This window comes from Stegostoma tigrinum, chromosome 5, assembly GCF_030684315.1.
Source record: "Stegostoma tigrinum isolate sSteTig4 chromosome 5, sSteTig4.hap1, whole genome shotgun sequence".
NCBI lineage: Eukaryota > Metazoa > Chordata > Chondrichthyes > Orectolobiformes > Stegostomatidae > Stegostoma > Stegostoma tigrinum.
The window spans coordinates 100,715,913-100,740,540 of NC_081358.1; the positions used below are offsets into that span (position 1 = coordinate 100,715,913).

The following is a 24,628-nucleotide window of genomic DNA, read 5'->3' on the forward strand; positions in this document are numbered from 1 at the left end:
AAAAAAATTAATGGTATTTGCTTTATTTAATTTGTTTTTATATGCTGTAAAGTTTGTTTTTGCTTAAAAACATGACATCTTATACAGCAATTCTGTCAGTGAATTACTGGGTGTGTGACATTTTTCTTTAAATGTAGCAAAATCGTAACATACTTAATTCTAGCAAATGAAATTCTGCTCGATATAAAGACTCAGTTTTCCAATCTAGTTGCATATTTAACATGGTTAAACTCCTGCTTCTATTATTTTGATCAAAGATAATTGGCATGAATTCTGCAGTTGTTAATAGGCTTGCAACTGATTTGAATCATAAGGTATATTGCACTTAAAATTGCATTTGAGCAGCATCCCAAAAAGTAATATGTTTCCAATCAAATTGACTAATTTTGCATATCGGGTAACTGGATCTTATAAAGGAAAAATAAGCACGATTCTTTTAATCTTTGGTAGAGGAATGGAGAAGACTGTGACGCAAGTGTCCTCAGAGACAGAAGCTAACTTTTCTATCAACACTGAAGAATTGAAGAACAATAGCAGTAACCAGCGTTGGTTGCCAGCATTCATTGCTCTTCATTCATCCACATCCTCTGAAGAGAAAGCAGATTCTGAAGTAGAAGTAGTAAGAGCAGGTGAAACACAGGGTATGTATTTATTCATTTCTTTTTATATTTAGGCCATTTCATTTGGTGTTGCCTTGGTACTAACATCCCCACACTCTCAGATCTGGCACAGAATGAGGTAAAGAGCTAGGTGCTGAGGTAAAATTCACCAACTCCACTAGTTTAGATCCATTAAATCAGTACACATCACAGATCAAATCCGAAATGTTTAGTTATCCTTGCTGACCTACCGACTCATTACAAAATCATTAGTTTATATTTATGTGTCACCTTTAGTATAATAAATGTGTCAATGTTAGTGAGCGAATAGATGTCCAGTAGGAAGAAGAGTTAAAGAAATTGTGTAAAGGCACTGTCAAATATCAAGGCTGTAAAGAGGATTTTGAAGGTCCGGAGAAGACAGTTAAACTCACACAAATGATGCTTAGAAGTTGTTGACTGATCTCTCTTAGTGGTGTTTGCTCTTCAGCTGGCTTTGCCCAGATACCATTGATATGGTAGAACAAATCTGTCAGGTGCGCTTCCAAATGTGAGATACTTTGTACAAACCAGAAACTGATCTGGTCACTCCAGAAGTACAGGCACAATGGAATCTGGAATCAATTTTCAGCCTATCTGCTTGAAAAGTAGTATACAAGAGCCTTAGAGTTTATACAGCATGGAGAAGGTTATTTGGCCCCATTGTTTGATTTTTCCAACGCTTAGCAAGCAGCCTTACATACTACGACATTACAAGTGCACATCTAAATAATTCTTAAATATCTTCTAGGTTGCTGCCTCTACTATCCTTTTAGGCAGTGAGTTGCATATACCCACAATCCTCTATGTGAAAAAATATTTCCTTAAATCCCTTCTAAACTTCCCTACCTAAAAACTGTGCCCTTGTTGTTGACACCTCTACAAAAGGGAAAAAATGCTCCCTATCTGCCCTATCTAAGCCCAGCATAATTTTATGCTCCTCAGTTAGGATCCCTCAGCCTTCTGTGCTCTATGGAAAACAAACCCAGCCTATCTAGTCTCTCTTCACTGTTGAAACTTGCCAGCCCAGGCAACATCCTCTACACTCTTTCTTGTGAAATCACAGCCTTCCTTCATGTGATAAATGTAAACCTTTTTCTTCAATCGAAAAATACTTTGTTGGAAAATGGCCCTTGTTTAATGACAAAGATTATTTCAGTGGGAAGCATTAGATCAAAGTACTCGGACAAAGCGGCATCATGGGGCAATACAAGTATGAATAACAGGCAAGCTCTAACTGGCTATAATGGCTGCAATAGTCAGATTGCTTGATTCTGCTTGTCAGTGGATATGATTTTTCAAAATATTAGAAAAATTACTCCAGTGTCATCTCTGAAGTCAGTTGCAGAGACATAGAATGTTTGATTGTCATCATTTCCAGCAAGTGCTGTGAAATGGTTAAGCTGTCTCAGAACTTGAGATTGTAAAGGTCAAAGGATTCCGAAAGCCAAACAAATAGAGAAATCAACATTTTATAAGGCATTTGGGACTGGGTAAGAGTCAACAGCAGTTTCCATGACAGGCTTCTCCAGGTTAAGCAAAAAAGCGGAAAATGGCTGATGTCTAAAAATACACAACATCCACACCTTGCAATACTGCATCATGTGCGATTTATTGGCTACACTGCAGTGACTCACCAAGGTTAATTTGTCAGTGTACCACATCCTGGAGACCTCTATCAGTTAGAACAAGCTTATCCAACCTTCCAGCACAGGGGCCCTACATTTCAATTTTTCTGTCACTCCAGGAGTCTGAGCAATTTTTAGAAACGTTAGGTTTCACACAACAGTAACCACACAATTCAAAGATCATTCCATTGAAATACATCGAGAACTCAAATAAATGGTTAATTAATAAAAATGGCCATTAAAAAGTGGTCAGAAGTAGAAATAACTAATTAAACCATTTTTGCCCTTTCAGTTGAGAAGCAGAGCTACACAGACAGAGAAACTAGGTGCAAGTCCACAGAAGTTAGTGGGGTTAAGGAGTTGGGTTTTACTGAACTAACTTGACTAATCTTGCATCACCTCTGGTGTTGCACACTCTGAGCTGGTCTCGGCGGAACTCACATACAAGTGGGGTCAGAAATATGTTGTTGTTTTGCCTTGCTTTTCTTCCTCACCTCCCTTTGGGCCATGGGGAGAGCCAAGGAGAAGGGTGGGTAAACATTTGATTCACTCATCTTAGGTTCATAAACTCTCTCCCTCACAAGTACACGCACTCCCTCATGCTCACTTCTCCCACAGTCTCACTCACTGACTCACCTCCATCTCCTTCACTCACCCTTCTCTCCCTCACTCACTATGCCTAGGCTTCCCACTCCAGCATCTTCATCGCAGTTCCACTCATACAGGGCCTTTGTTTGAAGAAAGGAGCTTCACCCATCTAACTCCAACGAGCTCCATGACTGGGAAGCCTTTTATCCAAGGCCTGATTCAGGCATGCTGTCTCCTGTCACTGCTTGGCAGACATTCCAACCCATACACTCACTCTCTCTGTAACATTTGAGCACACTTGTCACTGCCCTCAGTGCACAGGCATCAGGCTGGATGAACCTATTCGCATGCGCAAAGCATACTGCTTTTCTACTCAGAAATGATTTCTCTCCTCCTGCATATATAGGGTCATGAGTGAGCTCATGGGCAGCAACTGTGGGACTAAAATGACCTGATTGGGCAGCAGTTGCAGAATGTTCCAGTAATCCTTTCTATACTTAGTTCCCTCATCGTGGGTCGCACAGGGCTCATTGACAGACCACAGTCCGACCTACTTGCCAGCTATTGGACAGAGTCAAGTTAGAAGGATAACAGCATTAAAAGCATGGAAACACCAATTCCCCTGCAAGTTGCATATCATTCCTAACTTGAATATTTATTACAATTGCAGACAACACTAAGGTTGGTGGAGTTGTGGATAGTGACAAAGGATGCTGTAGGTTGCAGAGAGACATAAATAAGCTGCAGAGCTGGGCTGAGAGGTGGCAAATGGAGTTTAATGCAGACAAGTGTGAGGTGATGCACTTTGGTAGGAGTAATCAGAAGGCAAAGTACTGGGCTAATGGTAAGATCTCGGCGTCCATGTACACAGATCATTGAAAGTTGCCACCCAGGTTGAGAGGGCTGTTAAGAAGGCATACAGTGTTTTAGCTTTTATTAATAGAGGGATCGAGTTCCGGAACCAAGAGGTTATGCTGCAGCTCAACAAAACTCTGGTGCGGCCGCACTTGGAGTATTGCGTACAGTTCTGGTCACCGCATTATAAGAAGGATGTGGAAGCTTTGGAAAGGGTGCAGAAGAGATTTACTAGGATGTTGCCTGGTATGGAGGGAAGGTCTTACAAGGAAAGGCTGAGGGACTTGAGGCAGTTTTCATTAGAGAGAAGAAGGTTGACAGGTGACTTAATTGAAACATATAAATAATCAGAGGGTTAGATAGGGTGGATAGGGAGAGCCTTTTTCCTAGGATGGTGATGGCGAGCACGAGGGGGCATAGCTTTAAATTGAGGGGTGAAAGATACAGAACAGATGTCAGAGGTAGTTTCTTTACTCAGAGAGTAGTAAGGGGATGGAACGCTTTGCCTGCAACGGTTGTAGATTCACCAACTTTAAGTACATTTAAGTTGTCACTGGACAGGCATATGGAGGTACATGGAATAGTGTAGGTTAGATGGGCTTGAGATCGGTATGACAGGTCGGCATAACATCGAGGGCCGAAGGGCCTGTACTGTGCTGTAATGTTCTATGTTAATTACTTCTTTCTGGATAAATATCCCAGAAGTTACTACTTAACGCACCATGGGATCACCATTCAAGAACAAGGTCCAAGTTTTTGCAGTTTTCCAATGCCCTTATTGGTGCAATGTACTATTAAGTTATTCAGTATTAGAGATGGTGCAATTCGACTGTAAGCCTGGTGGTTTTCGGTCATCTACTGGTGTTCTGTAACAACCCAAGCATTCAGGATAAACAGCTTGTAACCTCCGAGGCAATTCGAATTTCCCATATTTCATCCTCTACTTAAGTAGTCTGAAGCTATCTTAAAGATGTGCTGGGACCTGTAATTTCAAGATGACTGCACCACTCACAGATCACCCCATGCATGCGATAATTTAATTACGGATCGTTTGTCGTACTTTAATTCGTTCGTGAAAGAGAACAAAAGTCTCTGGAAAACAAGCAGATGTTTCTGTTTCCCAATTGCCCATTTAGTGAGCAGTAAATGGCAGCATTCATTCTGGCTAAAGCCGGAGAGAGGAGTGAGAGATGAGCCTTTACAGCTCTGAGTGATTTCTTTTGTAAACATTTTCCAGAGATATGCTTCTTTGAACAGTTATAAACAAGAGTTCAGCTCAGCAGGCAGCAGGCTTTTGAGATCCCAGCGCATGTCATTTTATTGTCATATTTCATGGCCATAATCATAATGGAAGGAGTTCACTACCAGCTTTTAACAGCCCCACTGTGCACACTTAACAGTTGAACAGGTTTGTTTGACATATCACTGGAGCATAGGTAATAAGGTAGTGCAAGGGATGATACAGACTTTCTTCAGAGTAATTGATAGCTTTTGGATGTTACCATGTTGTGTCTATGTCAGATAATAGCTCAGATAATGGAGCATTTAACTGCCAGGTTTATGATCGGTGAATTGTAATATATCCCAAAAAATGCTTTTGTTAACCCCTTTCTGTCCTTTCTGAATTTAGTATTCGTTGTACATTTTTTGACTGGTTTTATCACTTCATCTTTTGAAGATGTTGGCTTCTTGTAGGGGCATGAAGTTCCAAAGCACTGTTGTTTCTTCAAAAGATTCAATGTTTATTATTCATATATGTGTCCAAATATGAGCCATGGAAGACTGTAAACAAAGCCAAGTTGCATCCTAACTTAATCAAAATCCACAGATTGCACTTGCAGCCATGAGATAACAACTGGCAACTGAAGCATTAGGTCAGTTGTCCCCAGTGTAGTGTCGTTGAGGTGTTGGTACTAATTAGATCAATATATACAAACTATAAGACTTCATGTATGTCTTAACTGCTCACTAAGGATTCTGGCTCAGCCATTAGACCTGTTGTATTAACCATTATTTTGATTTAGGCACTTCTGAAAGCAAGCAAGAAATGTCCATTTCTGTGGTACCTTTCTCACTTCAGACCATGGAAAACAGTGTGCACACAGGAACATCCCATAGATAGTAATGCAGTAATCGCTGGATCTCTTTTATTTTTATGCTAATTACTTGGCCAATATTAGTCAGGACTAGGAGACAATAGCCACACTCCTCTTCAAATTGACCAACAGAAATTTTATGTATACCACAGAGGATAGTTGAGGCTTCAGATTAATGTTTCATCCACAGAAAAGCACCTCCTGGTGTATTAGGATATTAACCCAAATTGTGCTGAAATCTCTGGAGTGAGGCTGAAGCTTTCTACTTTAGAGCTGAGTGCACCTCCACTGAGCCAAGGTTTAAACTTTAGGCTATTTTAAATCTAGGCAGAATAATGCTTAGGTCTCCGTTTTAAGTACTTTACTTTAGGAGGCATTTCAAAGCTAAGGAGAGAGAAAAATGTCACTAAGATGATGCTAGAGTTAAAAGGTTGGAGAAACGAGGGATCTTTTCATGAGAACAGAGTCGTAAAGCATAGAAAGATTGCAAGGAGGTCTGATAGAGGTGTCCAAAGTTGGTGATTTTCCTGGACAACTTCAGGTACTTGAAGGCATAATTCACAAAAGAACGAAACAACAAGTTAAGCTTTTTTTTATGCACAGAAATGACATACAAGTACTATTAGAACTGTAAGAGGAAGAAGCAGGTGAATGAGTCACAAATTCAGTGGCTTCCTCCTGTGCCATACAGTTCTGTAATTCTAGGAATGCTGTATCTGGAGATGAGAAGAAAAGTTGCAAGTGATTGAAATCTGAAGCAAATAACATAAATGCTAGAAATGTAGCAAATTGTTTGATCAGAGGATGAGAGGTAGGATGGCTCCCTGTTCTACATAAGAACATAAGAACTAGGAGCAGGAGTAGGCTGTTTGACCTTTTGAGCCCTCTCCGCCATTCACTAAGATCATGGCTGATCTTTTTGTGGACTCAGATCCACTTACCCATATCTTCACCGTATCCCTTAATTCCTTTATTGTTCAAAAAAAATCTACCTTCACTTTAAAAACATTTACTGAAGTGGCGTCAACTACTTCACTGGGCAAGGAATTCCATAGATTAACAACCCTCTGAGTGAAGAAGTTCCTTCCCAATTCAGTCCTAAATCTGCTCCCTCTAATCTTGAGGCTATGCCCTCTTGTCCTAGCTTCACCTGCCAGTGGGAACATCCTCTCTACTTCTATCTTATCTATTCCTTTCATAATTTTTTATGTTTCTATAAGATGTCCCCTCAATCTTCTGAATTCCAATGAATGTAATCCCAATCTACTCGGTCTCTCCTCATAAGCCAACCCCCTCAACTCCGGAATCAACTTAGTGAACCTCCTCTGCACCCTTTCCAGTGCCAGTACATCCTTCCTCAAGTAAGGAGACCAAAACTGCACACAGTACTGCAGGTGTGGCCTCACCAGCATCTTGTACAGCTGCAACATAACCTCTCAGCTTTTAAATTCAATCCCTTTAGCAATGAAGGACAAAAATTCCATTTGCCTTCCTAATTACTTGTACCTGCAGACCAACCTTCTGTGATTCATGGACAAGGACACCCAGGACCCTCTGCATAGCAGCATGCTGCAACTTTTTACCATTCTGCCTTTTCCTCATTTGAAAAGTTTTTTTTGGAAAGGATATATTTACCAATTCACTGATTGTTCACTTATGGTCATGAAGACAAAATTAGATAGATTTTCCTGAGCTTTAACAAAGGAAGCAGGATATATTTCATTGGGCTAAGCAACATAATAAATTAGGCTGTGACTTTCATGCTCATGTATATGCAATGGTTGAAGCTCGTACAGCCACATAAATAGATTACAGAGTGCAGATAGCAGATTAAGCAAGTTAGAGACCAGTAAAATTAAAGGGATGTGCATTCGTGGAGGTTAGTGACTTAGCTGATTCCATGCTAAATTTAGCAGTGACATGGCTTTCATTTGGTCCTGCTGCATCCAACGTTAGGCAGTTTAGAGGTGCAGGATGGGATTTATCTGTTCTTCTGGAAGTAGCAATATTAGAGTTGAGCTCTTTCTTTAGAATCTCTATAATCTGTAGCATATGAATACTTACAATAGGCGATCAGGTTTTGGAATCTTGTTAGCTGGAGAGAGTAAGAGAGTAAGAAGGGATCCCATTTGGTTTATGGTCCTTCAGTGTCTTGGCTGCTTGTATTGTACTGAAGCGAAGCAGTTGCTTGAAACAAACAAAAGCTTTGATTGTCACATTAGCATCTGACCAGTATTTCGAACACTGTCATGGCTAGTGTATTCCAGTTGTAAAGTGATTGAATTATATCACGTGATCGCTTTCTCACTTGCAAGCTCATTGCTTATGCTCTATGATCCACTCAGTGGAACACCTTAGGTGATGCTTTATTAATGGAACAAGAGATATTGTTCACTTACATTCTTCTGAGATCGTTGACTTTGAGATCTTGCAGACATATGAGGCAGAAAATTATGGGGTTGTAGACTGCTCCCACTCCCTCTCTTCTTGGAAGGACAGTGAGTTGACAGACTATTAAGAAGCGTACCTCATAGCCATAAGATACTGAACTAAGCAATACAGTTTATCTGTCCTTAGCCTTGCCCAATTCTTAAAGCCTTGTCTACTTTTTCCTCAGTGCCTACTAGCCCAGCATCTTCTCATTTTTCAGAGTGGGACCATCCTAAGCTAGAAATCTCACAAATGGTTCAAAGCTTTCACTTTCAATTCAGCAACAGCGAAAGCAAACAAAAAACAAAGCTTCATTTGCCTCTGAGAACAGAGAGGGACAACTTTCCCTTCAAGCAGCAGCACGTTTAATGTCAATGAATGAGCGTCCACATCACTGTCAATTAACACCTGTCTGACTAGTTGCTATTGATACTAGAGTACTGTACCGTACTGAAGGTGACATTGATCCGGAGCAAAGTCCCCATCTTCCTCGTTGGAAGACTGAAGCCACTCTCCTAGCCCTCCAAAGTTTATCACATTCCCTCTTTGCCTGCTCTGATTGTTCACAGCACATATGCTAGGATCGTGCAGCACACTATGGAGTGTACTATAAGGAGCTCTCCTAGAATGATCTAAGCATCAGAACCTCAACTTCAGACCTATTCTCTACTCCACCATGGCCCTGGTCAAAGAGTGGACTGCATTGTATCCATACTTGGTCTCAGTCAAGTGACTACATAATGGAGTCATCACAGTTGCAGAGAGTAGACCTCGTCTCTTCGTAATTCATCTTTTACAACATTCAGCCCTTGAAATGAACCAGGAATATGAGAGTTCTCAAGAAGATAGGCACCACGGCAGTTTCCAGAGTACCTGGCGCAGCCCTCAAAAGACATGGTAACAATGAACGCAGATTGCTTACACATTGGTAAGGGATTGCTGATGCACTGGAACTTTGTTATGTTAATGAAGTTGGCTATATTAAGATGTAGTGTTCTCAATGGAATGTGTCTAGTCTACCGCACTCTGCACTTGCAGGAAGCAAACTACATTCCCACAGCCTACTGCCCAACCTGTAGCACTAACCTTGTTATGGGAAAATGGGGTGGAGCAGTGTGATTGGCGCAAATTTCACTGGTAAATGCCTTAATACATTTGTGGGTTGAAGATTAAGGGGTCCCACACAGGACCCCAGTGTCTCCTTGGAAGCAGAGATAATGGGAACTACAGATGCCGGAGAATTCCAAGATAATAAAATGTGAGGCTGGATGAACACAGCAGGCCAAGCAGCATCTCAGGAGCACAAAAGCTGACGTTTCGGGCCTAGACCCTTCATCAGAGAGGGGGATGGGGAGAGGGAACTGGAATAAATAGGGAGAGAGGGGGAGGCGAACCGAAGATGGAGAGTAAAGAAGATAGGTGGAGAGAGTATAGGTGGGGAGGTAAGGAGGGGATAGGTCAGTCCAGGGAAGACGGACAGGTCAAGGAGGTGGGATGAGGTTAGTAGGTAGATGGGGGTGCGGCTTGGGGTGGGAGGAAGGGATGGGTGAGAGGAAGAACCGGTTAGGGAGGCAGAGACAGGTTTGACTGGTTTTGGGATGCAGTGGGTGGGGGGGAAGAGCTGGGCTGGTTGTGTGGTGCAGTGGGGGGAGGGGACGAACTGGGCTGGTTTAGGGATGCAGTAGGGGAAGGGGAGATTTTGAAACTGGTGAAGTCCACATTGATACCATATGGCTGCAGGGTTCCCAGGCGGAATATGAGTTGCTGTTCCTGCAGCCTTCGGGTGGCATCATTGTGGCAGTGCAGGAGGCCCATGATGGACATGTCATCTAGAGAATGGGAGGGGGAGTGGAAATGGTTTGCGACTGGGAGGTGCAGTTGTTTGTTGCGAACTGAGCGGAGGTGTTCTGCAAAGCGGTCTCCAAGCCTCCGCTTGGTTTCCCCAATGTAGAGGAAGCCGCACTGGGTACAGTGGATGCAGTATACCACATTGGCAGATGTGCAGGTGAAACTCTGCTTAATGTGGAATGTCATCTTGGGGCCTGGGATAGGGGTGAGGGAGGAGGTGTGGGGGCAAGTGTAGCATTTCCTGCGGTTGCAGGGGAAGGTGCCGGGTGTGGTGGGGTTGGAGGGCAGTGTGGAGCGAACAAGGGAGTCACGGAGAGAGTGGTCTCTCCGGAAAGCAGACAGGGGTGGGGATGGAAAAATGTTTTGGGTGGTGGGGTCGGATTGTAAATGGCAAAAGTGTCGGAGGATGATGCGTTGTATCCGGAGGTTGGTAGGGTGGTGTGTGAGAACGAGGGGGATCCTCTTAGGGCGGTTGTGGCGGGGGCGGGGTGTGAGGGATGTGTTGCGGGAAATACGGGAGACGCGGTCAAGGGCGTTCTCGATCACTGTGGGGGGAAAGTTGCGGTCCTTAAAGAACTTGGACATCTGGGATGTGCGGGAGTGGAATGTCTTATCGTGGGAGCAGATGCAGCGGAGGCGGAGGAATTGGGAATAGGGGATGGAATTTTTGCAGGAGGGTGGGTGGGAGGCGGTGTATTCGAGGTAGCTGTGGGAGTCGGTGGGCTTGAAATGGACATCAGTTACAAGCTGGTTGCCTGAGATGGAGACTGAGAGATCCAGGAAGGTGAGAGATGTGTTGGAGATGGCCCAGGTGAACTGCATTTCCCGCAACACATCCCTCACACCCCGCCCCCGCCACAACCGCCCAAAGAGGGATGTGCTGGAGATGGCCCAGGTGAACTGAAGGTTGGGGTGGAAGGTGTTGGTGAAGTGGATGAACTGTTCGAGCTCCTCTGGGGAGTAAGAGGCGGCGCCGATACAGTCATCAATGTACCGGAGGAAGAGGTGGGGTTTGGGGCCTGTGTAGGTGCGGAAAAGGGACTGTTCCACGTAACCTACAAAGAGGCAGGCATAGCTGGGGCCCATGCGGGTGCCCATGGCCACCCACTTAGTCTGTAGGAAGTGGGAGGAGTCAAAAGAGAAGTTGTTGAGGGTGAGGACGAGTTCAGCTAGGCAGATGAGAATGTCGGTGGAGGGGGACTGGTCGGGCCTGCGGGACAGGAAGAAGCGGAGGGCCTTGAGGCCATCTGCATGCGGAATGCGGGTGTATAGGGACTGGACGTCCATGGTGAATATGAGATGTTGGGGGCCAGGGAATTGGAAGTCCTGGAGGAGGTGGAGGGCGTGGGTGGTGTCACGGACGTAGGTGGGGAGTCCCTGGACCAAAGGGGAGAAAATGGAGTCCAGATAGGTGGAGATGAGTTCGGTGGGGCAGGAGCAGGCTGAGACGATGGGTCGACCAGGGCAGGCAGGTTTGTGGATTTTGGGAAGGAGATAGAAACGGGCCGTGCGGGGTTGGGGAACTTTGAGGTTGGAGGCTGTGGGTGGGAGGTCCCCTTAGGTGATGAGGTCGTGAATGGTGTTGGAGATGATGGTTTGGTGCTCGGGTGTGGGGTCACGATCGAGGGGGCGGTAGGAGGTGGTGTCGGAGAGTTGGCGTCTGGCCTCGGCGATGTAGAGGTCAGTGTGCCATACTACCACTGCGCCACCCTTGTCTGCGGGCTTGATGGTGAGGTTGGGGTTGGAGTGGAGGGAGCGGAGGGCTGCCCGTTCTGCGGGGGAGAGGTTGGAGTGGGTGAGAGGGGTGGAGAGGTTTAGGCGGTTAATGTCTCGACGGCAGTTGGAGATGAAGAGGCCGAGGGAGGGTAGGAGGCCTGGGGGTGGTGTCCAGGAGGAGGACTTGTGTTGGAAGCGGGTGAAGGGGTCAGTGGAAGGAGGGTTAGGTTCCCGGTTGAAGAAGTAGGCATGGAGGCGAAGACGGCGGAAAAACTGCTCTATGTCCAACCGTGACTGGTATTCGTTGATGTGTGGTTGTAGGGGGACAAAGGTGAGCCCCTTACTAAGGACTGACCGTTCGCCTATCTTCTTTACTCTCCATCTTCGGTCCGCCTCCCCCTCTCTCCCTATTTATTCCAGTTCCCTCTCCCCATCCCCCTCTCTGATGAAGGGTCTAGGCCCGAAACGTCAGCTTTTGTGCTCCTGAGATGCTGCTTGGCCTGCTGTGTTCATCCAGCCTCACATTTTATTATCTCCTTGGAAGCAGCCAGTTTTGTAAGAGTTTAGTGCCACTATCACTGACCACCACCAGCATAGGATGGCCACTCACTCTTTCAGATCACAGTTGCCACTCCAGCAGTTAATGTAGTTCAGTGACAGTGTCCTGAGATATCTCAGTCTTTGATGGCACTGCTGTTTGTTCATTTGGAGGAAATCACATTAAGGATGAAAGACTGCTGCCTGAGGGCCCCTTAACCTGCTACTTCCCCTTATGGAAGCTGTTCAGCATCTGCTGGAAATTGCTGATGTACTTGGGCTTAGGGACACCTATTTTCCTTCTTCATTTCTCTGATTCTTAGTTGCTATGCAGCTCATGAAAGAAATCGCCTGCTGTGGGGGAGTCCATTGGTCATGGTGATCCTGTATGGGGAATATTAGAAATGGAACAGCTTCTTATGTTAGTAGTCAGCATTCACATCACTCATAAGTAATGGTTTAGCATACTCCTCCACACAATGGGATATAGAAGACTCTGACAAGGATGGCCATGGAATGCCTCCATGTGGAACTTTGACACGTGACCTTATGTCAATCAGTGTAGAATATTTCATGTCATGTAAAAATTGCTGAAGATTGTCAGGGCTGTTTGATTACTGATAAACAATAAGAGCCTTATACAGCAGATGCTGGAAATCTGAAACAAGCATGGAATGCTGGAGAAAATCAGCAAACCTGGCAGCATCTATGGAAAGAGAAACAGAGTGAGCATTTCAAGTCCGGAATGACTTCTCCTCAGAACTGATACCTGGTTCTCCCACTGCCAAGTTATTCAAGAAAGGCATCATTGTATATGAGAGCATGTTGTTGAACATGACAGTTCAACAGTTCAAGCCTCATGATTATTTATAACCAGCATTTGCACTCTAAAGTTGAACTTTCCAGGATGGTATGATTACAGCTAACTTCGCCTGCGCTGAAGAAATACCTGATTAATACAGTTACCCTTGAAGGACCTCATTTTGCTCACAAGTAGAACTCACTTGCTCATATAGATTAAACACGGTTACTTAGCCAAGTTGAAGTGTGGTCGCAGCCATTTTTCATTTGCAGTTGCATTAATAAATTGTTTGAAAATGGTTGCACCAGGCATATCTCGAACTTAGCATGGTGTTCAATCTGCCTTTTTAACCTCCACATTTGTTGCTTTCAGGCAATCCCTGTCAAGTCCATCAATACTACACCTCCACACATTCCTACACATCATTTTGACTTACAACTCCATGTCTCCACATTACTCCTTCAGCTCCATCAAGGTGATTTAGACCATCAATGTGGGCATTGCCAGCCGGGCCAGCATTTATCATCCATGCCTGCCTTCTCAGACTGGTGTGGGAAGACCCCCACAATGCCGTTAGGGAGGGAGTTCTAGGATTTTGATGCAGTGACAGTCAAGGAATGGCAGTATATTTCCAGGGGTCAGGATGGTGACTGGCTTGAAGGAGAGTGTATAGATCATGCTGCTCTTGTCTTTCTAGATAGTACTGGTAGGTATTTGGAGGGTGCTGTTTAAGAAGTCTTGATGAATTTCCGCAGAATACGCGCACCATTGCTACTGAGCATTGGTGATGAAGAGAATGACTCTTGTGGTAATGTTCAAGTGAGCTGGTCCTCCCTGGGGAGTGCCAAACTTCATGATTGTTGTTGGAGCTACACCCTTCATGACAAATGGAAAGTAGGCTGTCACATTCCTGGCTTGTGTCGTGAGGACAAGTATTGGGAAGTTGAGAGATGAGTTTCAGCCTTTGAACTTCTCTCATAGACATTGTATTCATATAGCTAGTCCACTTCAGTTTCTGGTCAGTGGCAATCCTAGGCTGTTGATTATGGGGGATTCAACAATGGTAATACTATTGAATGAATGGATTGTTAGATTCTGTCTTGTTGGAGATGGTCATTGTCTTGCTGTTTTGCAGCGCAGCTATTACTTGCCATTCGTCAGCAAGAGAGCCCAAACCTGAATATAGCCCAGGTCTTGCTGCAATTCGACATGAGCTGTTTCAGTACCTGAAGAGATGTAAATGGTGCTGAACATTGTGTGGTCATCAGCGACCATACTACGCCTGACCTTACAATGGAGGGAAGGTTATTGATGAGGTTATTGAAGTCGGTTTGGCCTAGGACACTACCCTGAGGAACTCGAGGGCTGTTGTGACACAGTGGTAATGTCCCTGTTTTTGAACCAGCATTCCTGAGTTCAAGTACCACTTCCTCCAGAGGTCAATAGTAACATCTCCGAACAGGTTGATCAGAAAATACATGTCCTGAGGAACTCCAGCAGAAATTTTGTGGCTTTTCCCACTTCATAATTGTTGTTCTCTCCTTATCCCAGAATCACAGAATTGCTACTGCACTGAAGGAGGCCATTCACCCTGTTTCTGTGCAGGTCCTGATATCTAATAACAATTCTTGCCTTTTCCGCATTTCCTTCGAAATCATTTCTGTTCAAGTAATCAGCCAATACTCTCTTGAATACCTCAACTGAACTTATTTCCAGTACATTTCCAGGCAGTGCATTCCATAGGCTGACGATTCTCGATGTGAAGAAGGCTTTCTTTCCCTCGTATCACCCTTGCTTCATTTACACATCACTTTAAATTTATGCCCCCTCGTTCTTTTTTCAGTTATGAGTGGGAATAACTTGCCCCTATTTTCACTATCCAGCCCATGAATGATGTTGAAAATCTCTTGTCAAATCTGATCTCTGCTTCCTTGGTACTGTGTCTAAACCACAGAATTAACTTACTCATTCCAGCGTTGACCCTGCTTTATTTTCATCGAGTTGACTCCCAGACTGATTGACTACAGCAGACAACCCTGCATGATGTTATGACTAGACTACTGACTGATCTGTATGTATGCAGCTGCCTGACTTGCATTTTGTGACACTCTGGACTCGTAAAACTGGACCTGGAGGTCTGATTCTGGCCTACTCCCCAAACTGTAGTGTTTTGGACTCTTCTGACCCTAACCGCCCCAACTAGGTGACTGACCATATCCAAGCCCCTGAGACTGATCATCAGTGATGTCTTTGATGTACTGTGGCTTACTTCTCTTGTCTTGAATGAGGACTTCTCCCCTTTGACTTTGAGCCATGGCCATTTGATGGTTTCCAATGTAGTGTGTTTACCTTGTATGTTGCAGGCACATGGTCCAGATGTGAGATTAATTTAGCACCGTGCCATGCAGCAGCGTGTCCACTTCTTTCATTATCACTGCTGACAACCATGACAAGTTGCCTGGCTTTGTATCTGTGCTAAAACAACAGAAATATTGTGTACCTTTAAGCTATGGATGAGAGGGCAAAGCACAGAAACACAAGGCAAGGCAAGGACACTGTGAGCATCCTAGCTAGTGCGAAGTGAGTGCTGAGTGAGTGCACGCAGATCACTTGGATTCACCACAGTCTAATCCATGGGCTGAGTGTCAGGAAATGTCACTATCCAGTTTCTGACAGACATTGACAGAATGCAGAGTTGAGCTGAGAAATGGCAGATGGAGTTCAACCTGAATAAATGCGAGGTGATGCATTTTGGAAGGTTGAACTTAAATGCTGAATATAGGATTAAAGGCAGGATTCTCGGCAGTGTGGAGGAACAGCGGGATCTTGGTGTTCAAGTGCATAGCTCTCTCAAAGTTGCCACCCAGGTGGATAAGGTTGTTAAGAAAGCTCCCTAACCTGTTCTTGCTGTCACCCATCCCTTCCTCCCACCCCAAGCCGCACCTCCATCTCTTACCTACTAACCTCATCCCACCTCCTTGACCTGTGCGTTATCCCTGGACTGACCTATCCCCTCCCTACCTCCCCACCTATACTCTCCTCTCCACCTATCTTCTTTTCTCTCCATCTTCGGTCTGCGTCCCCCTCTCCCTCCATTTATTCCAGAACCCTCACCCCATCCCCGTCTCTGATGAAGGGTGTAGGCCCGAAATGTCAGCTTTTGTGCTCCTGAGATGCTGCTGGGCCTGCTGTGTTCATCCAGCCTCACATTTCATTATCTAAGAAAGCATATGGTGTTTTGGCTTTCATTAACAGGGGGCTGAGTTTAAGAGCCGCGAGGTTATGCTGCAGCTCTACAAAACCCTGGTGAGACCACACTTGGAATATTGTGTCCTGTTCTGGTCGCCCTATTGTAGGAAAGATGTGGAGGCTTTGGAGAGGCTGCAAAGGACGTTTACCAGGATGCTGCCTGGACTGGAGTGCTTGTCTTACGAGGAGAGGTTGACTGAGCTCGGACTTTTCTCTCTGGAGAGAAGGAGGAAGAGAGGTGACCTGATCGAGGTGTACAAGGTAATGAGAGGCATGGATAGAGTCGATAGCCAGAGACTTTTCCCCAGGGCAGGATTGACTGCCACGAGGGGTCATAGTTTTAAGGTGTTAGGAGAAAGGTATAGAGGAGACATCAGAGGGAGGTTCTTCACCCAGAGAGTTGTGAGCGCATGGAATAGTTTACCAGTGGTAGTCGTGGAAGCGGAGTCATTAGTGACATTTAAGCGACTGCTGGACATGCACATGGACAGCAGTGAATTGAGGGGAATGTAGGTTAGGTTATTTTATTTTTGGATTAGGATTATTCCACAGCACAATATCGTGGGCAGAAGGGCCGGTACAGTGCTGTACTTTTCTATGTTCTATGTTCTATATGTTCTATCCAGTGGGTTAGAGAATATGATACTGCATATAAATTAATTTTAAAAAATGAAGTTAGATTAACTCATAATTAGATGTTAATGCATACAACTATGTATACATTAAGCCATTTGCCAGTCACTAGCAAGAATCTAGTTTTGTCATTCAACACTTGGTTGGAAATTGGGGGCTTCTGGGTCTTGATTTCAAGAAACACCTCACTGCTGATCCCATACGGTTTTCCCACCTTTTTAGCCAATACGCAGGTCATTCAGTGTTTGAGAAGATTCTGTCCTTTGTGTCCACCTCCTATATTCCACAGGCTTTACATCTTCAAAATACCCTGAGTAGTTTACTATCGGCCTTTTCATCTCCATCATTCATGTAGATCGTAAAATGTTGATCTATCCAGCACCCCACAAACAGCAACCTGTCAACTGGAAATGACCCATTTATTACTGCTTGCTGTTGTCTCTATTTTAACCAGTCGATACTATAATATTACCTTCAGCTGGTCAGCTCATTTGCCTGGATGCCTGGTTTACGATGCTGACTGACACCAACAGTGTGGATTTGATTTCTGTACCAGCTGAGGTTACCATAAGGGACTCTCCCTCTCAGCCTTCTCCTTTGCCTGTGGCATGGTGACCCTCAGGTTAAACCACCACCAGTCATCTCTGCATAATGAGGGAACAGTCCTATGGTTTGCAAAAACTATTGAGACTTTATCTTCTTTTTTGAATTATATTGCATCCCCATCAGCCTTATGAATCCTTACTTTGTATAGCTACTTTTCATATAGCAGCTATCTAAGATCTTGCGAGAATGTAAAAAGATCCATTTGTTTCCCTTTATCTATCTTGCTTGTTGTGAAAGTTTTAAAAAATTAATATTTGTCAAAATACATTTTCACTTTCATAAAACTGTTTTCTTTGTCCAATCACATGGTAATTTTCTAACTGCATGTTATCACTTCCTGAATAAGGGATTCCAGCATGTTCCCAATACCTGTGTCAGGATCACTGACCCTTATGTTCCATTTTCTGTCTTCCTTCTTTGAAGGATAGAAGGTTACACTTGCAAAAATGTTTGGATTGGTTGGTAACATTGTCACATTGAATGTATCCACAATATCTGCAGCCATATCTTTTAGAATGCATGCAGTCAGATTTAGGAGACCTCTTGGCTTTTGGTGCCATTAATCTAGTATTACTTTGTCACACAGTTCCTTATTATCTCTTGGTTTCCTAGTATCTTATTTTCAGGTTTCTACTGTGAAGATGGGTACAATGTTTGTTTCGGAGCTTTGATACTTCTTAAGTGTCCATTATAATTTTTCTAACCTCAGTCTCTACATCTACTTTCACAGAGTCCCTACAGTGTGGAAACAGGCCTCTCGGCCCAAATAGTCCACGCCAACCCTCCAAAGGGCATCACACACAGATCCGTCCCCCATCCAATATTTCCCATGGCTAACGCATCTAATCTAAACATCCCTGGTCACAATGGGGCAATTTAGCATAGCCAATCCACTCAACTTGCACATCTTTGGACTGGATGTGAGTTTGCTCGCTGAGCTGGAAGGTTAGTTTTTAGACGTTTCATCACCACTCTAGGTAACATCATCAGTGAGACTCCGACGAAGCGCTGGTGTTATGTCCCACTTTCTATTTATCTGTTTAGGCTTCCTTGGGTTTGGTGATGTCATTTCCTGTATTTGGTGATGTCATTTCCTGTTATTTTTCTCAGAGGATGGTAGATTGGCTCCAAATCAATGTGTTTGTTGATGGAGTTCCAGTTGAAATGCCATGCTTCTAGAAATTCTCGTGTGTGTCTCTGTTTGGCTTGTCCTAGGATGGATGTGTTGTTCCAATCAAAATGGTGTCCTTCCTCATCTGTATGTAAGGATACGAGTGATAGTGGGTCATGTCGTTTTGTGGCTAGTTGATGTTCATGTATCCTGGTGGCTAGCTTTCTGCCTGTTTGTCCAATGTAGTGTTTGTCACAGTTCTTGCAAGGTATTTTGTACATGACGTTTGTTTTGCTTGTTGTCTGTGGACTGTTGGACTGTGGGAGGAAATTGGAGCACAAGGGGGAAACCTTTGCAGACACAGGGAGAATGTACAAACTCCACACAGTCAGTCTCGCAAGGGTAGAATCAAACGCAGGTTCTTGGTACTGTGAGGTAGCAATGCTAACCACTGAGCCAGTGTGCCACCCCCAAGTAATCCAGGGCATAACAGCCAGCTTGAATGGCAACCCATTCACCACGCTATTAAATATTTACACCTTAAATCGCTGATGCCTAGTGGCAGCTGCGAGTGCCATACACAAGATGACTCAAAGGCTCCTTCGATAGCTCCATCTAAACCTGTGACCTCTACCACCTAGGACAAGGGCTTTCATTAGTCTATTCATTATATGTGCATGAAGAAGTTGTTGCAATGTTACTGTTGGTTGAATTTTCGGGGAGCTTATGCAGATATTTGTAATTGATGGAATAAATTAACTATACTTCAGCGATTTCTAACCCATCTCTAGCAGCAGCAGTTTCCACCCATGTGGAAAAAATGCCCTTATTCTCCAATCCCGACATGGCTGGCATCATTGCATATTCAAGCACCCTGTAATTTTCATGGAAGTGGCCAGCTTTCTAAGGGTACAATTACAACATTGAAAAGACCTTTGGATAAGTACACAAAAAGGAAATGCTTGAAGGGAAATGGGCCAGGAACAGACAAATGGGACTGGTTTAGTTTGGGATTATGTTCGGCATGGACTAGTTTGACCAAAGAATCTATTTCCATGCTATATGACTCTGTGACTCTATGACTTGAGGTGCACAACTCCTGAGAGTGATATTGGACCACAGTTTGGATGAGGAAATGCTTTGAAAGATAACTTCATGCCGCTCTACACCCTCAAATACCCCTCTTTCTTTCCATGTCAGCTATTCCCACTCCCCAATCCTCAACATTGCTGCTGTTGGCAATAAGAAGCCTTTTTTAACCTTACAGTGTCAGCTTGTAAACTTGAAACTTGAATTGTTTCTCTCGCCAAACCAACTGAGTATTTCTAGTATTTTATTTCAAAATTTCACATTTCCAGCATGAACAATATTTTACCGGTCTCAAGAATATGGCCTAATGCTGTTCTGCCTAAGTAAACCAAAGGAGTACATCTACACCTGAAGACCATCATGCTTCTGTTAAATACTAACAATTTAATTCTTAAAGGCAAGGCAGCTATATTTTCTGTTTAGCCCTGTTTGCTTTTTCACAAGGATTTTACAGCAATAAGTAGGTCATTCAAAACCCATCATGTCTGTGTTGTCATGTTTCGTAGAACCAGGGATTTGTATTGACAGTTTCTAATATTGTTACCTCTTTAATTGTTGAACCTTAACTCGAGCATAATTATCCAATAGTATCAATAGCTTAAAACATATCAATGACTGAAATATGGGTTTAAACTTAACATGCATGTATTTACATAGGACATGCAGCACTATACCATCTGAATATCATAAATTATTACTTTTTATAGTAAGGAGCGTTGTCATTCAGACAGCATTCTTGCTCTGCCTATTGTGTCATTTTACATTCCTGTAGTCAGATATTTTAGCATTTTACAAAATGGTGAGCACAGCATTCCAGGAGAGTTGAATTAACATCAACACAGACCTAGTCATTAGCCTAGTGTGCTTCAACAAATATGTCATTTAAACTAATTTAATCCCCTCAGTTTTCAGGCTGACTAACTCCAGCAGATTCCTCAGACTCAAATGTTTAAATAAACTATTTCAAATGAAATAAAATTTGAAAATCATTTCAGTGAATTTTGATTGTTTCAGGGAGTTTAAATTTGGGGGAGAAACAGGAAGAACTCCCTCTTTGAGAGAAGATCTAGAAAAAAGAATTGCTACTTTATTTAAAATAACAGCTTAGTACTGAGGGGTTACTGAATATTTGGAGTTGTCATCTTTCAAATGAGATGTAAATACCCTTCCTGTCTATTTTGGTGATTCAATGAGTGTAACAGTTCCAATGTCATTGTCATAAGAAGAGTAAGGAGCTGTTTGGAGGAAGCAAACTGTCATTGGGCTAGCAATGCAGAACCCTAGGTTAATAGCTGGGAAATTCGTTTCAAATTCAACCATGCCAGATGGACAGGCCACATTAGCATTCATACTGTGGTAAATGAACTCTTGGAGTGTGTGCACGACGGCTTTTTTAAAGCAGTATATTGAGGAAACAACTCTGAACAAACTACCCTTGATTTGTTTTCTTGGAGTGAGATGGATTAATTAATAATCTAGTTGTAAAAGGCCCTTTAAGAAAAAGTGATCATAACATGATGCAATTCTTCACTAGCGTTGTAAGTGAACTCATCCGATCTCAAGCTAGGGTCCTAAGTCTGAACAAAGGAAACTGCAAAGGCTTGAAAGTTGAATTGGCTATGAGAAACTGGGCAACTTCATTAAAAGGCATGGTTATTATTTAAGGAAGGAATGTATATATTGCAGCAGTTACACATTGCTTGCAGCTAAAAAACCAACGGAATAAAAGTTACTCATGCTTAACAAAAGAAATTCAGGACCGTATTTGACAGGTTAGCCTAATGCCAATAGTAGACAAAATATTGGAATCTATCATAAAGGATGTGATAACAGAATACTTAGAAGATCCCAATGGGATCACACAAAAGCAACATGAATTTATGAAGAAGACATAACAAGATGTAGAGCTGGATGAACACAGCAGGCCACGCAGCATCAGAGGAGCAGGAAGGCTGATGTTTCAGGCCTAGACCCTTCTTCAGATTATTATTTATTGATCCCACCTCCATTGCACTGTTAAGGTATACAGTTCCAAAACTGCACAGTCCTCTGAGAGAAATAAACATTTCCTATCATCTTAGTTCTAAAAGAGCTTGCCTTTTTAAAGTTGAAATACAGTACCTTTCCTCAACCCACCCCACCTCACCAAATTGCACCCTATGCAATTTTGGTCACCTTATTTAAGGAAGGATGTAAATACATTGGAAGTGGCTCAGAGGTGGTTTACTAGAGTGATACCTGGAATAAGTGGGTTGTCTTATGATTGGAGGACAGGCCGGACTTAAAAATATTTAAGTCAGAAGTAGATTAATTCTTAACCAATAGATCAATAGTTAATTGATAGACAGATAATCAAAGGTCATCAAGTAATGGGAATGTGGAATTCGAAATACAAACACATCAGCCATGTCCTTAATGTATTGTGAAACAGGCTGAATGGGCTGAATGATCTACTTATTCTATTTTATTTGCTTGTATTTCATGATGCCATGCAACTGTCAGTCTAATCCAACTCATATTAGGACACTCCAAGGGTTAAATGCAGATAATTATGCTGAACTTGGCGATCGCTTTGCATTTGGTTGATGCATGGGTATTTTATTAAGGGCAGAGAACTGTTAAATAGACTCCTGATTTTTACATAAATTAGTGAAAAAGCCATGTATCAATGCCAGAGCCAGTTACATCCCAAATAAAGTTTGTTTGTATCCATCTCCTGAGGAAGTGTCAAGGCAGTCTGAAATTATTTTGGAGACCAAGGTATCGATACAGGTTAAAAAAAGCAATTTCCAGTATATAAAGGGATAAAAATTGAATGTTAACTCCCCTCTTCAGTGTGATGGGTCAGTAAAACGTGTTTAAATTCTGAACATTTTTGCTCATGACACAACTCATGCTTCAATATAGTTATGTTAAATGCCATTCCTACAGTTAATATTTCATGGGCTTGAAATTCTGCTGTGGGTGCTAGCTGATGTGCATTGAATGAGCTTGTAAGAATGCTTTTTTCCAAATATTAACCTGCTTGAAACAAACAGGTTATTGTGAAAGAGGAAAGACGTGGTTGCACTGGAGGGGTCGCAAAGGAAATTCGCCCGACGTTGCTGGAGATAGAGCAGTTTAGCTGTACAAGTAACCCGAGGTTATCCAGCCTGTTTTCATTAGAGCAGAGAAGGCTTAAATGGGACCTGCTTAGGGTGGATAAGATTGAGAGCATGGACAATGTGGATAGAAAGCATCAGCTCCCCTTAGTTGAGGAATCAATAACAAGAGGGAATAATTCTAAGGTGAAAGGCAGGAGGTTTAGAAGTTATTTGAGGAAAATATTTTTCACCCAAAAGGTAATAGATATTTGCAATGCACTGCCTGGGAGGGTAGCTGAGATGAGGAATCTCACACCCGTTAAAAAGCACTTGCATGAACACTTGAGAAATGTCATAACATTCAAAACTGCGGGCTGGCAAGAGTAGTTTTTTTAGTAGAAAGATTTAGTCTAGTTATTTATCGATGCAGATTTGACAGGCCTAAAGCCTGTTCTGTATTGCGTGATTCTACAATGGTTAACACCTCTACTAAAATAGCGTGGAAAGGAATTTCACTTCACAATGTGTTCAAGATTCAATGCTATCCTGTAACATTATGATCAAGGCTGCTGCCTCAGTTTTATTTTCATTTTTGTTTATTTTCTCAATTTTTGTACAATCACACCCTCCACAATACATTTTATTCTCCGTAATGCAATCCTGCTGATACACGCTTTCAACAATGTGAGTGCAGACTTAAGCATTTAAACAGCTCCCTTTTTAAATCTGTAGTTCCTACTAGGATCCGGGAGCTCCAGGTGGCCCTGAATAGACCATTACGAACATTTAAATCACATTTATTCACTAAATCTTCTTTTATGTCAGTTGAGGTAAGGTATGGCTGGAAAAACAGAATATCTAGTCAGCAACTGCAGACAGCCTTTATTACTTGCAGGTGATGTATGGGGTGACTTCGACAGAATATGGAGCTCTGCACTAATTATTCTGAAATTAGAACTTCAATCATGTGACCTAATCATCTCTCACGTTAAGTGTATGTACGCTTTGAGAAAACTTTGATTCTAGCCAATATATAGTGTATCTGTGGAAATGTAAGTGTTTTCTCCACATTCGTTTGGTGTGGACTGGAGAAATTGTAAAAACATACAATGTCAAATACCTTGCATTAATATTGTTCCTCACATACAGTGCACCTCAGTTGAAATTTCAATGTATGTATCAGAAGCCAAATAATGAATTGTTACTTTATGAACTATTCAAAATACCCTGACTGTTATAAATACAAAACATGCTGGAAATATCCAGCGGGTCCAGCAGTCTGTTAAGAAAGTTACAGTATTAACATTTCAGTTTGATGACCTCATTACAACTCCTGAATTTTCATTCACTTAAAGCTATTTTTACTGGAATAATTAACAGCTTTAGGCCCATTATGTGCCATGTTGCCTGGTCAGTCATCGACAACTCTCTGGGCTAATCTGCCTTGTTCGAATCTTGACTTGGTGAGTAAGAGCAGTGATTCCCAAACTAGTGTCTGTAGTGACCTTCCAGGAGTTAATGAAGCACAGCTACCCCTGGGTGTTTGACCACCAATGAAATTAAAAATAAATCACTGAATGGTAGCTAGAGGCTATTTGTAACCTCCACTAGCCCTGCTTCTCGTGTGCTTTCTATAGGCTTCTGTGTTCATTGTAATATGCTTCCCCATTGTTCACGTTATTTCCTGCTCCACTTTATCGATTTTCTACTCTCCTGGGT

At 42.9% G+C, this 24,628-nt stretch overlaps 1 protein-coding gene across 1 annotated transcript in view; it reads left to right on the top strand.

Moving 5' to 3' along the window:
* The window catches only part of zc3h3 (zinc finger CCCH-type containing 3), a 262,536-nt gene that overhangs the window by 227,531 nt on the left and 10,377 nt on the right, over nt 1-24,628 (top strand). Inside the window, exon 11 of the mRNA XM_048529264.2 lies at nt 451-641. Coding sequence (XP_048385221.1) covers nt 451-641 — 191 coding nt within the window. The remainder of the gene's footprint in view (nt 1-450; nt 642-24,628) is intronic.